The sequence below is a fragment of the Mustela putorius genome, unplaced genomic scaffold, assembly GCF_011764305.1.
Source record: "Mustela putorius furo isolate JIRA1106 unplaced genomic scaffold, ASM1176430v1.1 tig00000145_pilon_pilon_pilon, whole genome shotgun sequence".
NCBI classification, from domain to species: Eukaryota; Metazoa; Chordata; class Mammalia; order Carnivora; family Mustelidae; genus Mustela; species Mustela putorius.
The window spans coordinates 28,574,087-28,586,869 of record NW_025421294.1 but is presented as its reverse complement, the minus strand read 5'-3'; the positions used below and the strand labels follow the sequence as shown (position 1 = coordinate 28,586,869).

Here is a 12,783-nt window from a genome sequence, read left to right as displayed (position 1 = left end):
TCTGCCTGCCTCTCCGTCTACTTGTGATTTCTCTCTGTCAAATAAATAAATAAAATCTTAAAAAAAAAAATACACGATTCCATCTACAAAACATTCAAAATCAGGGAAAACAAAATAACTACTTATTTAGGGAAGTAGACAGGTAGTAAAATTACAAAGCACAAAGAAGTAATTACCACAAATCACTAGACAATGGTTACCACTAAGGTACTGGAAGCAGGACAAGAGATAGGATCCAGAAGAGCGTTACAAGGGACTCCTGAGGAGCAAATTTGAAAATGATCCCTTCTCTAACCTGGATGGTGGTCACATGAGTGCTCGTGTTCACCTTCATATTCTTTAAATTGTACATCTAGGTTTCACAGTTCAATGTATCTCCAAATTTTTAAATAAGAAACTTCAAAAAAAATTTTCAGATTTTAACAACAAAACAGTTATGAACATACATGATCACTATGTTCTCTGGAAAGCAAGAAGAGACCGTTTCCCTCACTTTCCAGAAAGGATACCGAAGTATAGAACTGTAAGTGTTGAAACCAGATCTAGAACCCAAGGTCAAGGTTTCGCCAATCAAGTATTCATTACCCAGATTCTCCCAGCAAAGAGGAGATGCATAGGAAAGAAATTATGAATGTGGTATAAGCTCCCCCATCTTAAAAAAGATTCCGTATAAGGCTCTTTAAGGCTTCTGGCAGGGACACTTTATTTTTTGGTTAAAGCCACATTGATTGAAATGCCATAAAAACAAACATGTAAACAAGGTATCAGAACTTTGGTTCACTGAAAACACCTCATACCTAAAACATCTGAGGTACAAAGGCACCTTGCTAGGTGCTAGATAGCCTGATTCTGCTGCAGCCACCCTGACCCAACTTTTGTGGCCAGAGGTGGCACAGGCTGACCAGAGAGGTCAGGACCCAGGTCACCCAGGACCCTCCCCAGTCGGTTCTCCCTTTGCTCCAGACAAACACTTATTCCAACAAAGTCCCAAGTGATAGGGCCTGGAACATACAAAGGTGTCTGTCATGTTGAACTTGAGGATGACATGGGCTGTAGGGCCAGGAAAGGGAGGTGCAGAAAACGAAGTCAGTCAACTTCTGTTGATCCACATGGCCTCAAGAACTCCTGTCCTCGTTCATGGAACCACTTATTGGAGACTGTGAACAAAAGGAAAGTATGTTACAATCCTGTTGGTTAGTTTAGCAGCTAGAATGACTCCTTCATGATGAACCCCACACTGGGCCTTGGAACTCAAACATGAGTAAGATATGGTCTCATACCTCAAGTTGCTCATGAGCTGGTAAGGAAGAGCTCTGTATAGATAACTGTTCAAAGGTGATAAAAGATACATACGTGTACATTGCCATGGAAACTGAACCAAAGAGCATCTAACCATGAAGAGGAGACTCCAGGCTGGGACATGATACTGAACAGGAGTTATCCAGGGAAGAAGATGGATATACCAGATGACTCCTTTATCAAGGTGGTCCAAGAAGTGGGAACAGGATGAGAAAGACATCAAGGCATGAACCACTCTGGCATGTATGAGGGACCCCAAGCAGCTTGATATTACTGGGAAGGAAATGAGATATAGAAGCCAAGAGCGAGGAAGCCTGTCAGGACTGTGGAGGGCCTGGACATCAACGTCAAGACCTGGGGGCCAGCTGACCCAGTGTGTATACTTTGGGCAGCAGAGGAGCAAAGCTGGTGCTAGCACTGTCTGTCACCTGAAGCTGTGCCCCCAATCCATGTGACACACCAGTTCATTCCTTAACAAAGACTCTTAGAATGATAAAACAAATTTATCCCAATGCACTACTAAAGCCATAGAGCTTTTAAAGTAGAAATGCACTTAGTTGAAAAAAATTGTCTATAAAGCTTAAAATGAATAAACAGCCATTTTCTACCCAACCCTTCCACTACCAAACCCCACTTCAAGAGGACACTCAATATCTTTCATTGTTTCTTCTATTTAACCACATATTTCTAAATAACATGCTTATACTGCTATCTCTTGACTTTTAATTGTTTAATTCTTTTATTCTATCTCTAAAACACATACTTATCACATCCTATCTTCCCAATAGTGTTAAATCACAAATTTTAATTAAATCAACATACAGTGCTTTCATTATCATGTCACATAAATGCTGCTCATACCTGAGCCACCCAGCAGTGTATGCTGACATTTCTCATACGATATTTTCTTTTCCCTGAAGTCAGCAATTGTTCATTTTGTTTCTAATTGCTTAACTTTCTATGAACCTACCACTCTTACCCCCAAAACTCTCCAAGAGGTATAAACACCTCTGTTTGCAATCACTTCCTATCATCCTCACCCAAGCCTCTCTCTGGTTCACCATAGTGCTTCCAGAACAAAGCTCAAAGCTCTGGCTTCAGTCTCTGTAATTTGGTCCCAGACTTGAGCCTCATGTTCTAGTCCCTGTGCCATAGGCCTCCCCTTATTCAAGGGACAAAAACAGCTGGACCCCACACCCATGATGCTAGTTTTAGTGTGGGCCTTGTTCCATGTGAGCCTTGCTTTCCTGGGTCACCCCTTCCCCATTCTGATTCCAATTCTCTCCCACTGCTCCCTCAAAACCCCTGCCTGAGGCCACTCCTCTGGGAGCCATCCTGGACCTACAGTGCTTGTGTAACTATTCTTCCTTAGAGCTCCCTCAGCTCTGTGGGCCTCCCTGAGCATGTTCCCAACCAGCTGTCCTGGCTCATAATTGGCTTTGAGGATAGCTACATGGCTGGATGAGATGAGTTAGCAGGGGGGAAAGGAAAAACTCAAAAAGGAAAACAGTCTTGGCACTGTGAAAATAGGGTAGCAGGCACCTCCCAACTCAGAGTCTAAGGCTGACCACAGAGCCCAGGCTAAGGCCACTCACCCCACTTGCAGCCCACAAGCACAGGACAGGCAGCATGTCTCGTACGGTAGTCACCTTCCCCACTCCGCAGGAGATTGTACCAGAATACAGCTGTGCCCTAGAAAAAAGAGACACCCCATTAGACAACACTCTTAGATACAGGTCTCAAGGACTTGACCCTAAACACCTCCCTAGGCAGAAAAACCCTCACCTTCCTGTGTACAAAGGGACAGGGCTCTGGCATTCCAGCAATATAGAAGTATTCACCCTTCATGGTGGGGCAGGTGTTTAATAACCCACATTCCCCCAAAGGGACTTCCCTTCCCAGTCTATCTCCCCAGATAGAAGCTGAGGCTATAATGTCAGAGTTCAGGCAGGGAGAGGCTAAGGCCTCTCACAGTAAGAGTCAAGCAGCCAGGGAATGGGAACTGGGGGCTTCAACCTGTGACCCACAAAAACTAGAACTTACCTTCTTCGGCCAAATCGCAGCCCCCAGATCGGGAAAAACAGTGGCACCACCAGCTTCTACATCACTCATCTGGGAATACAAAGCATAGAGCTTGGCCCCTGTACTCAAAGCTCTCACAACAACTGAGCCACCAAGGACACTAGTATTCAGATTACCTTTCCTGAGCCAGAGTGGCACTGCTTGAAGGCTCTGCTCCACAGCCAGCCCTTCCACCAAGAGAAGCTCATCCCATGCACTACCCCTCCCTAAACCCAGCTTCATCTGTGTGGTTCATCAGGATAGTCCTATGCCAGGGGAACTTGAGAGCGGTAGCCCTGCAGGAGACCTAAACCCTGGCTGTCCTCGGAACAATCTGAGTCTGTACATGGAAAATGCCTGACGGATCCCCGCTCTCACATCACCTTCCAGCCTGGGCCACACCTTGGACACTGTGCCCTGGGAACTGCCCTAACTCAAAGCTCCCTGCTGCCCCCAACACCATCTGTAATCCCCCGTGCGGGTTCTGTTTCTCAGTTCTAGCACCACCCTCACCTTCCCAGAATGGCAGCCCTCCCCCAGGGCCAGCGCGGTGAGCACACAGGGTATGGTTCCACAGGCCCTGCTTTCTCCCAAAGAGGCCTCCAACTACGTGGAACACAAGCACCACAGTAGGGAGGCTACACTTAGGACCACAAAACGGGCCTCAACTCCTGCCCAAGGCACCACTTCACTCTCATCTGGCTGTCTCACTTCAAGTTTTTTTTGTCTACGATGTAATAAAACATGGAGTTTTAAAAAATATTTCCACAGGATGCATGCCAGACAGACTAAAAAGCACTCAACAGACATATGGTAAATGAGTAAGATGAAAACTTTTGATGGCTTCCCACAGGCTTAGGGATCAAATCCAGGCTCTTTTCTAGAACCCAAAGGCCCTGTCCGTCTCAGCAGCCATTCTCTCGCTCCAGCCGCTCTCGCCTCAAGCGCTGCCTCTGAGTCACACCAGTCTTCTTCCCCTTTTCCACCATCCCCAGCTCCTTCCCTTTTCCAGGTCTCCACACATTCTCCCCTCTGCCAGAAACCATGTTCCACCAACTAATTTCCACTCAACTGCAAGTCTCCACTGACACATTACTCCACAGGGAGGCCTTCTCTGAACCTCAACCCTGAGCCACTTTTTCAAGGTACTTGTCCCCATGGTAACTAAATAAATTACCTCTCCTATGGTTAAAGCAAGTCTCTCATGTTAGACCGTAAAGCCCACAAGAGACTCCACTTGTCCTGCTCACTAGCATGTTCATGGCCAGCCCTAGAACATAATAACTACACACAAAAACATAAATGAGACATCAAAGGAAAAGATGGCCACAGGATTCCATCTCTAAGTTACTTGACAGTCTGTATGCCTCTTTAGAGCAGGCTCTCTAAGCAGAGGGAAAAACAAACTGCTCCTCGTGTGAGAGGTAAACCTGACGGCCTGTGGCTGGAGCAAAAGCAAGAGATGGGAGGCAGGCCACTGAGCTCTGGAGAAACAAAGGCAGCTTTCATTTCGGAGGGCCTCATGGCAGCTTCCTCACTCTGCTGCTAAGGATGGAACTCTCCAGAGCACTCACCCCAAAAGTCCTGACTAGCACTGGGCCCATCAAAAAAAGAGCCAGGGATATGAACATCAGGGATGTGGGTGAGCACACAGATGGGAACACAGGCCAAATCTCTCCTCCAGCCAAGAAGAGTGCTGAGGGCCAAAAGGGCCCAGTCACTGAGCGACAGCTGGTGCTATCAGCCCTGACAAGAGTGGATATGAGATAGCACTCTGGACCCAGATTCCCCAAGGGCCCATTTGCTGCATGCATCATACTCACGTAGTTTAAGAACGTGGCCACACGATTCCCCGTCCCTAAACGCTTGAAAGCATCTTGCTCATTTTTCTATAAAATTAAGTGAGAATGAACAGGTGGACCTGGCCCCAATACTTACATAGTTAAGAAACGTGGCTAACCTATTCCCCTCCGTTTTGAGGCCGCTGTCAAAAGGTCGCTGCAACAAACAACAACTTTCACCCACGTTTGCAGATGATTCCACCCCCCACTTACAGGACTGGGGCCAAAAGGGTCAAGGGACAATACTAAGCATGTGTTCCATACATCAGCCTGGACCATGGTTTTTCCTTTCAGCAAAGAAAACCCTGGTCAGGGCATGGGGGGACGGGGGCAGGAACAGCTTTCACAAAGACCTAGTCTGGGCCCATGCTTTATAGTCATGGCACAGTGAAACAGCTTGGCTGCACTGGGCTCCAAAGGCCCCATGTTCCTCATTTGGACTTTTCCAGGAACAAAGACTTGGTCCTGGTAAGGCATGGGGTGGGGGTTAGAGGGCATTGATGTCAAGGCTGAAATGTTCCAAGGAGCTTCAGCTTTCTCAAGTCAGAAGGAATAGGGCCCTCTACAACACCCATGGTTTGGACCTTACCCTAGAGAAGTCAAAATGTGGCTCGTATTGTCCTCCCATTCCATAATTAGCAACCTGGTGGGAAAGAACAGCAACAGACCTTGTCAGCAGCATGAATAGTCCTGAAGCAGCCCATCTCCGCAGGGACACTGTGTCCCCACATGAACCAAAATAACCTGCATCCTTAATAACCAGAACCCCCAAGTGCATCCTCTCGAAAGTAGATGGTAAGTATGCCCTGCCAGCACGGGAAGCCCACATGCATCAAATGTATCCATGGCTCTGTCGCAGAGTCAGGCCGCAGCAAAAATGGGGTTTCCCAAACACAGCAAAATGGGCAACCTGCAGGCAGCCCCTGTGGAGAAGCTCCAGCCCTTCAGGGACTCTCAGAGGGCAGAAGGGAGTGCTTCCCTTGAGACAGGCTCTGGCTGGGGCCCTATTTGTTTGCAGGATAATAGAAAGATAATCCAAGGAAATCCAATGAAAAACTCAAGACAGGAACTTTGCTTTTATGCTAGTTCAGTAGCTCCTGAGGACCTGACACTGCCCCTACCCCAGGTCACTTCACCCTGGTTGCTGTCCCAGGTCAAAGGGAGCTGGGAGAACATACCCTGCTCCTTCTCACAGTGCTTCCCTGCAGGGAGTAGCTGTGCATCCAAGTGAAACAGCAAGCCCCAGGCAGCTGATGACTGCTGCGCTCTCAGTGTCCCCAGAAGGAGCCTGTGCCTGGAGTAGGACCTGAGCCATCCTAGCTTCCACACTACCAAAAATCATTAATTGGACTATAAGCTGTAAATGCCTGACTGAACAGTTTACCAGCACAACGTAAGTCTTAAGTCAAACACGGTTATTCTAGCGACAGGACAGAATGAGAGACAAAGTTCAAGACAAAGTGTAGAGTCTGATAAGGAAGATGATGGATCAGGTGGTACCACCAATGTCCACCTGGGAACACTTGGCTACTGTATCATACTGAAACCCTAAAAACCTCTGGGGCTCAGCTATCGGTATTCAGGAAGTTGGTATTTTTTGCATATCCTTTTTGGCGATTCCAACAGTCAGATGTGAGAGTCTGCAAAACTGGCAATAATGAAGACCTATAGACATGAGGGAGAGAGTAGGAGGGGGGATACTTTACAAAAAAAAAAAAAAAAAAAAAAATCCTCTTATTGGAAAAGAAAGCAAGATCTATCAAATGTGATGTAGTGAATTGGGACAGCATGATTTTCAGTGTCTGCAAAATTAAAAATTTAGATATGAAGGAAAATATGCTATCACAAGCTACTTCAGCCTTGAGGATGCCTGCACCAGAAATACCTGGAAATCCTGTCAACAGGGCGAGGAGGCCAGATTCAGCAGATAACCCTAAGCCTGGAGGTGCATCTAAGAAGGGAAGTGCTACAGCCATTGATAAAGTCACACTACAAACACTTTCGTTGGGTCCACTTGTTGGGAACTTGGAAGAAAATTTTCAACATGACTGGGATTAGGGTGCCAATGCATTCTGCAAAATTTGATCACCACCTGTTGCGGGAACTGCAGAAAATGACTATATTTTCCAATACTCCCATTTGCAGGATGGGATGCTTAAACTTGCAGATGTCATGGAATGAAAGAAGTCACATCACCACAGCAAGCTCATCTTTTAAGTTTTGGGAGTCCCACTGGATCATGCACCGATGCTATTGTGTCTACACTATTTAACACTGTCCCCAAAGACTGCAAGTGTCGTCGGAGCTTGTAGATGTGCAGTTGTGGATGTGGGCAACTCCAAGCCCAGACTCACAACTTTAATAACAAGCAACTATACATCAAAACTGGTTCCTTGGCTAAAATTAACAAGTCAGGAAATGATATATGTTGGCAAGGATGCAGAGAAAGGGGAACCCTCCTACACTGTTGGTAGGAATGCCAAGCTGGTGCAGCCACTCTGGAAAACAGCATGGAGGTTCCTCAGAAAGTTGAAAATAGAGCTACCCTACAACCCAGCAATCACACTACCGGGTATTTACCCTAAAGATACAAGTGTAGTGACCCAAAGGGGCACGTGTACACCAATGTTTATAGCAGCAATGTCCACAATAGCCAAATTATAGAAAGGATCTAGATGTCCATCAACAGATGAATGGATAAAGAAGATGTGGTGTATATATACATGCAATGGAATATTACTCAGCCATCAAAAATGGAATCTTGCCATTTGCAACAACACAGATGGAACTAGAGTATATAACGCTAAACAAGATAACTCAATCAGAGAAAGACATTCATCATGTGATTTTAATCATACATGGAATTTAAGAAGAAAAACAGAGGAACATATGTGAAGGGAGGGAAAAATAAAATAAGATGAAACTGGAAAGGGAGACAAATCATAAAAGACTCTTTTTTTTTTTAAGATTTTATTTATTTATTCGACAGAGAGAGATGACAAGCAGGCAGAGAGGCAGGCAGAGAGAGAGGAGGAAGCAGGCTCTCCGCCGAGCAGAGAGCCCGATGTGGGGCTCGATCCCAGGACCCTGAGATCATGACCTGAGCTGAAGGCAGCGGCTTAACCCACTGAGCCACCCAGGTGCCCCCATAAAAGACTCTTAATCACAGGAAACAAGGGTTGCTGGGGGGTGGATGGGATAATGGATAATGGGCATTAGGAGGGCATGTGACATAATGAGTCCTAGGTGTTATATGCAACTGATGAATCACTGAACTCTGCCTCTGAAACTAATAATACACTATGTTAATTAATTGAATTTAAATTTAAAAATAAATAAATACCGCCCCCCCAGCCAAAAAACATCCTGATTCCTGTGATAGCATTCATTTGACTCATTAGATGTGTTGTTACAAAAACAGAAGAGCCAATCATTTGAAAACCATGAGTATTTATTATACTGAAGTCAAAGTGAAGACAAAAAAAATTGGTCAGAAATTACTTTTTTAGTAAAGCTGAGACATCAAGTCAGAAGTGCGTTCAATCTTAAAGAATTCTGTCAGTGTAGCATCTCCTCCACTATCAGACAAGCCTTCATCCAATTCATAAGAAAGCCTCAATTGCTTTTTCTTCCAAATGATCAATTGCAAACACATCGGCCACAGGTGAAAGAGTGTCAACAGGGAGTAGAAGAACCGGCTCCTTTCCAGAAGCCTGTAACATTTTGAGGGGCCAAGGGGTACAGGCTCTTTCTGGTACCTAGGCACTGGTTATACCACAAACAGTCCATGCTGAATGAGCACCTCGAGGGAGGTGCTGAAACCCAGCTCCCTGTCCCCCAGACCACAGAGGGTCAAGGCTTTCAACACTGCCGGCAGGCAAAGTTAATGCCGATATAGTTCCTAGAAGACAAACAAAAATGGGGCCTCAGTGCCTAGGCAGCTGTGGTCTGGATCTTCCAGAAGAGCCTTGACTGTAAGAGCCCCTCCACACGGAGTCCGGGCATTTGGATCCCACTCATTACTGACCTACAAAAGGCCAAACTTGATGGAGCCAGGGCTATGGCAGAGAAGCCAGTCCAAGTATGAAGCTGCTGCCTTCTCAGCTGCATGTGAGATAGCATACAGAGCGTGTAGCCAGGGAGTCAGCCAGGAGGCCAACAGTGGCACAGATCCCATCCAGTCTCCTCAGCCCACTGTTCCAGAGTATGGGATCAGCCAAACAGAATGCTGTCCTCGATGGGGGCCATGAGAGTCCTAACACTGGCTCTGACCACGACAGATGTTTTTAACAACAGAACGGCTCCACAGAGACAGGAAACCCAACAATGCCAATAAAGACACACCTAGTGGGGCGCCTGGGTGGCTCAGTGGGTTAAGCCGCTGCCTTCGGCTCAGGTCATGATCTCAGGGTCCTGGGATCGAGTCCCGCATCGGGCTCTCTGCTCAGCAGGGAGCCTGCTTCCTCCTCTCTCTCTGCCTGCCTCTCTGCCTACTTGTAATCTCTCTCTGTCAAATAAATAAATAAATCTTAAAAAAAAAAAAAAAAAAGACACACCTAGTGCACTGAGAGTCCCTACTGCTCCTGAAAAGGTGGAAGTGGGAGATGTGGCAGAAGTCCTCTATCAATGTGCTTGTTTATGGAACTACCTTAAAATTAAATTAAGCTTGGGGTGCATGTGTGAATCAGTTGATTAAACATCTGACTCTTTTTTTTTTTTTTTTTTTTTTTTTTTTTTTTTTTTTTTTTTTTTTTTTTTTTTTTAACATCTGACTCTTGATTTCCACTCAGGTCATGATCTCAGGCTGGTGAGATCGAGCCTCGGCATGGACTCTGCTTGACATTCTCTCTCTCCCTCTCTCTCTTTGCCCCTCCCCCTGCTCACACACACTCTCAAATAAATAAAATCTTTTTTTTTTAAGATTTCATTTATTTATTTGACACAGAGAGAGAGAGAGCAGAGAGAGAGAGAACAGAAGCAGGGGGAGTGGAAGAGGGAGAAGCAGACCCCCCGCCAGGGAGCCTGAAGGGTGGGACTAGACTGCAGGACCCTGGGATCATGACCTGAGCCAAAGGCAGATGCTTAATGACTGAGCCACCCAGGTACCCCAATAAATAAAATCTTAAAAAAAATTAAATTGGGGGCGCCTGGGTGGCTCAGTGGGTTAAGCCGCTGCCTTCGGCTCAGGTCATGATCTCAGAGTCCTGGGATCGAGTCCCGCATCGGGCTCTCTGCTGAGCAGAGAGCCTGCTTCCCTCTCTCTCTCTCTCTGCCTGCCTCTCCATCTACTTGTGATTTCTCTCTGTCAAATAAATAAATAAAATCTTTAAAAAAAAAAAAAAAAAATTAAATTAAATTGGGCTACTGGGTGGCTCAGTCATTAAGTGGCTGCCTTTGGCTCAAGTCATGATCCCAGGGTCCTGGGATCAAGCCCTGTGTCAGGCTCCCCGCTCAGTGTGGAATCTGCTTCTCCCTCTCCCTCTGCCTGTCTCCCCAGCTCATGTACACATGCACTACCTCAAATAAATAAAATCTCCAAAATGATTAAGTTCAACATTAAGTTGGATTGAACTGAAGATTATATAAAATTTTCACAACACTAAATAGTAATTAGCACGTATTTAAAAACTGGTGGATTTTACACAAATCCACAAAGAGGATCTTCAAAATTGGTTTTCTGATTGCTGACAGAGCTACAGAAAAAAAAAAAAAAAAAAACCCTCAGTCATTTGCTTGATTAGAAAATCTTTTAAATGCTCTTCAGTTCAATATTCTAATGAAATCTATGGTTGCCAAGCCTCAAGATCAAAGGTGCAATCCTTAAATATACAGAAACTCTGGCCAGACACACCCAAGGGACTCTTAAAAAATGCCAGTGAGGGGTAGTGGCTGGCTCAGTCGATTAAGCATCTGACTCTTAATTTCAGCTCAGATCATAATCCCAGGGTCATGGGATCAAGCCCCAAGTAAGGCTCTGTGCTCAGCGTACAGTCAGCTTGAGATTCTCTTTCTCCCTCTGCCCCTGCCCCTCCCCCTGCTAGTGTGTATGCACGTGCTCACTCTCTCTCAATAAATAAAACAATCTTTTTTAAAAATGCCAGCAAAACTTCTCTGGCTGTGTCTCAGGTCATTACTTCACAAAAGAACCCATAAATTCCAATGTTCAGAATGGAGCGTGGACAAAACAGATTTGAACTCAATATACAACAGAGAATATATTATTAGGAGCCCTACCCAATTGCCATGTGTCTTCACAATCACCTTCGAAATAAAGGCAGAAAGCCAAGGTTTCACAGGGGCTGCTTTGAAAAAAGGTCTCCATTCTCATCAGCATCTCTCGACCTCTCCCTTTTCTGACCAACACATCACAAAATACCTTACCTCCAGTTGTATGTGAACCACGTGATCTGAACTATGACCACTGAAGATACATTTCTCTTAGAAGTGTTCCTAACACAATGCAGGATTTCAGCTTCCACAGTCAAGAAATAAAAATGGGTCTGCCACGCCCACCACCAGTCCCTAGCTCCTCATATGATACTTGGGCATATAGAAGATGATCACTACCTGTTGCATGATGAACTGTCAGAATGACAGGAGGCATGCTTACTTCTGGCTTCCCTGTGCGAGGTCACTCCACACCCAAAGCACTGTGCAGACACACGGTTCACTGGGCAAGCCTCCAGGAGCCTGGCTCTGGGCACCCTGCAAGACCTTCTAGCCAGAAACAGCCACTTCCCAACCCCAGCATCCCGGGGTCCGGCCATACCTGCAGCAGTTCTGCAGTCTTTACGGTGAGCCCTGTGATGTGCTGCATCCGGAGATTCACTCGAGCCACGACAGGGTCGTCGTCCTCCTCCAGCCATGAGCTAAGCCAAAAAGGAGGGAGAGAAAGGAAGGTGGGGAAGGCAGCTTACAGGAGGTCTCATGCTCTCCCCAGAGTCAGGGCCACTACTAACAGGCAGTACAGGGTGAGTGTTCTAAGTAGGGAAGGTGCTGGCAGGAAGGACAAGCCACGCCAAGCTCCCTGGAGTATAAACTAGCAAGCCCTGGAGATAGGCTGGAGATAGGGCTGGAGCAGTCACCCCCACCATCACCACCCCCACCCCCGCCACCACCACCTCTGCTAACCTTTTGGAAACCCTGTAGCTGGCAACAGTGAGGACGCCTGTCTTAGGATCACGTACAGTGGCTCGTGCAAGCTGGAAGGCAGGAAGAGAGGGCAGACTTATCCTTCTTTGTCTTGAGTGTTTTCCTAGAGAGACTGGGACCAGATCTGCCATTCAGACCAGTGGGGGAAAGTTTTTCAGGCGGTTGGCCCTAGACAAGGCACTGTGATCCTGCATGCCACGGGAGGGCAGGAGTCTAAGGCCCCCACACTCCTGCTTGGCGGTCACCCCTGGGCCACTGCCCTGCTCTCACCCAGGTCTGTGCTGTCTGCAGAACTGTGCCTCTGGAGTCCCCTTTGACCATTCACCCATCTCACTCACCCATTCTCACCAGGCACACATACCACCCCTGCCTGAGTGCCACCTGTGCATGGCTACTCCCACCACACTCAGACTGTGTCTCTGTCCCTGAG

At 46.6% G+C, this 12,783-nt stretch overlaps 1 protein-coding gene across 11 annotated transcripts in view; it reads right to left on the bottom strand.

Annotated features, from left to right (window-relative positions):
* Nucleotides 1-678: 678 nt before the first annotated feature.
* Nucleotides 679-12,783, bottom strand: part of P4HA2 (prolyl 4-hydroxylase subunit alpha 2) — a 34,534-nt gene continuing 22,429 nt past the window's right edge. For 8 of the 11 annotated variants that reach the window (XM_045075529.1, XM_004745030.3, XM_004745023.3 and 5 more), the window contains 7 exons: nucleotides 12,333-12,403; nucleotides 11,971-12,070; nucleotides 5,791-5,844; nucleotides 5,184-5,249; nucleotides 3,343-3,411; nucleotides 2,895-2,991; nucleotides 679-1,157 (listed from right to left, as the gene is read on the bottom strand). In XM_045075529.1, coding sequence (XP_044931464.1) covers nucleotides 1,087-1,157; nucleotides 2,895-2,991; nucleotides 3,343-3,411; nucleotides 5,184-5,249; nucleotides 5,791-5,844; nucleotides 11,971-12,070; nucleotides 12,333-12,403 — 528 coding nt within the window. In that variant the 3' untranslated portion in view covers nucleotides 679-1,086. Of the gene's footprint in view, nucleotides 1,158-2,894; nucleotides 2,992-3,342; nucleotides 3,412-5,183; nucleotides 5,250-5,298; nucleotides 5,359-5,790; nucleotides 5,845-11,970; nucleotides 12,071-12,332; nucleotides 12,404-12,783 lie in introns of all 11 variants that reach the window. The other 3 variants (XM_045075530.1, XM_045075531.1, XM_045075532.1) reach the window with 2 other exon arrangements.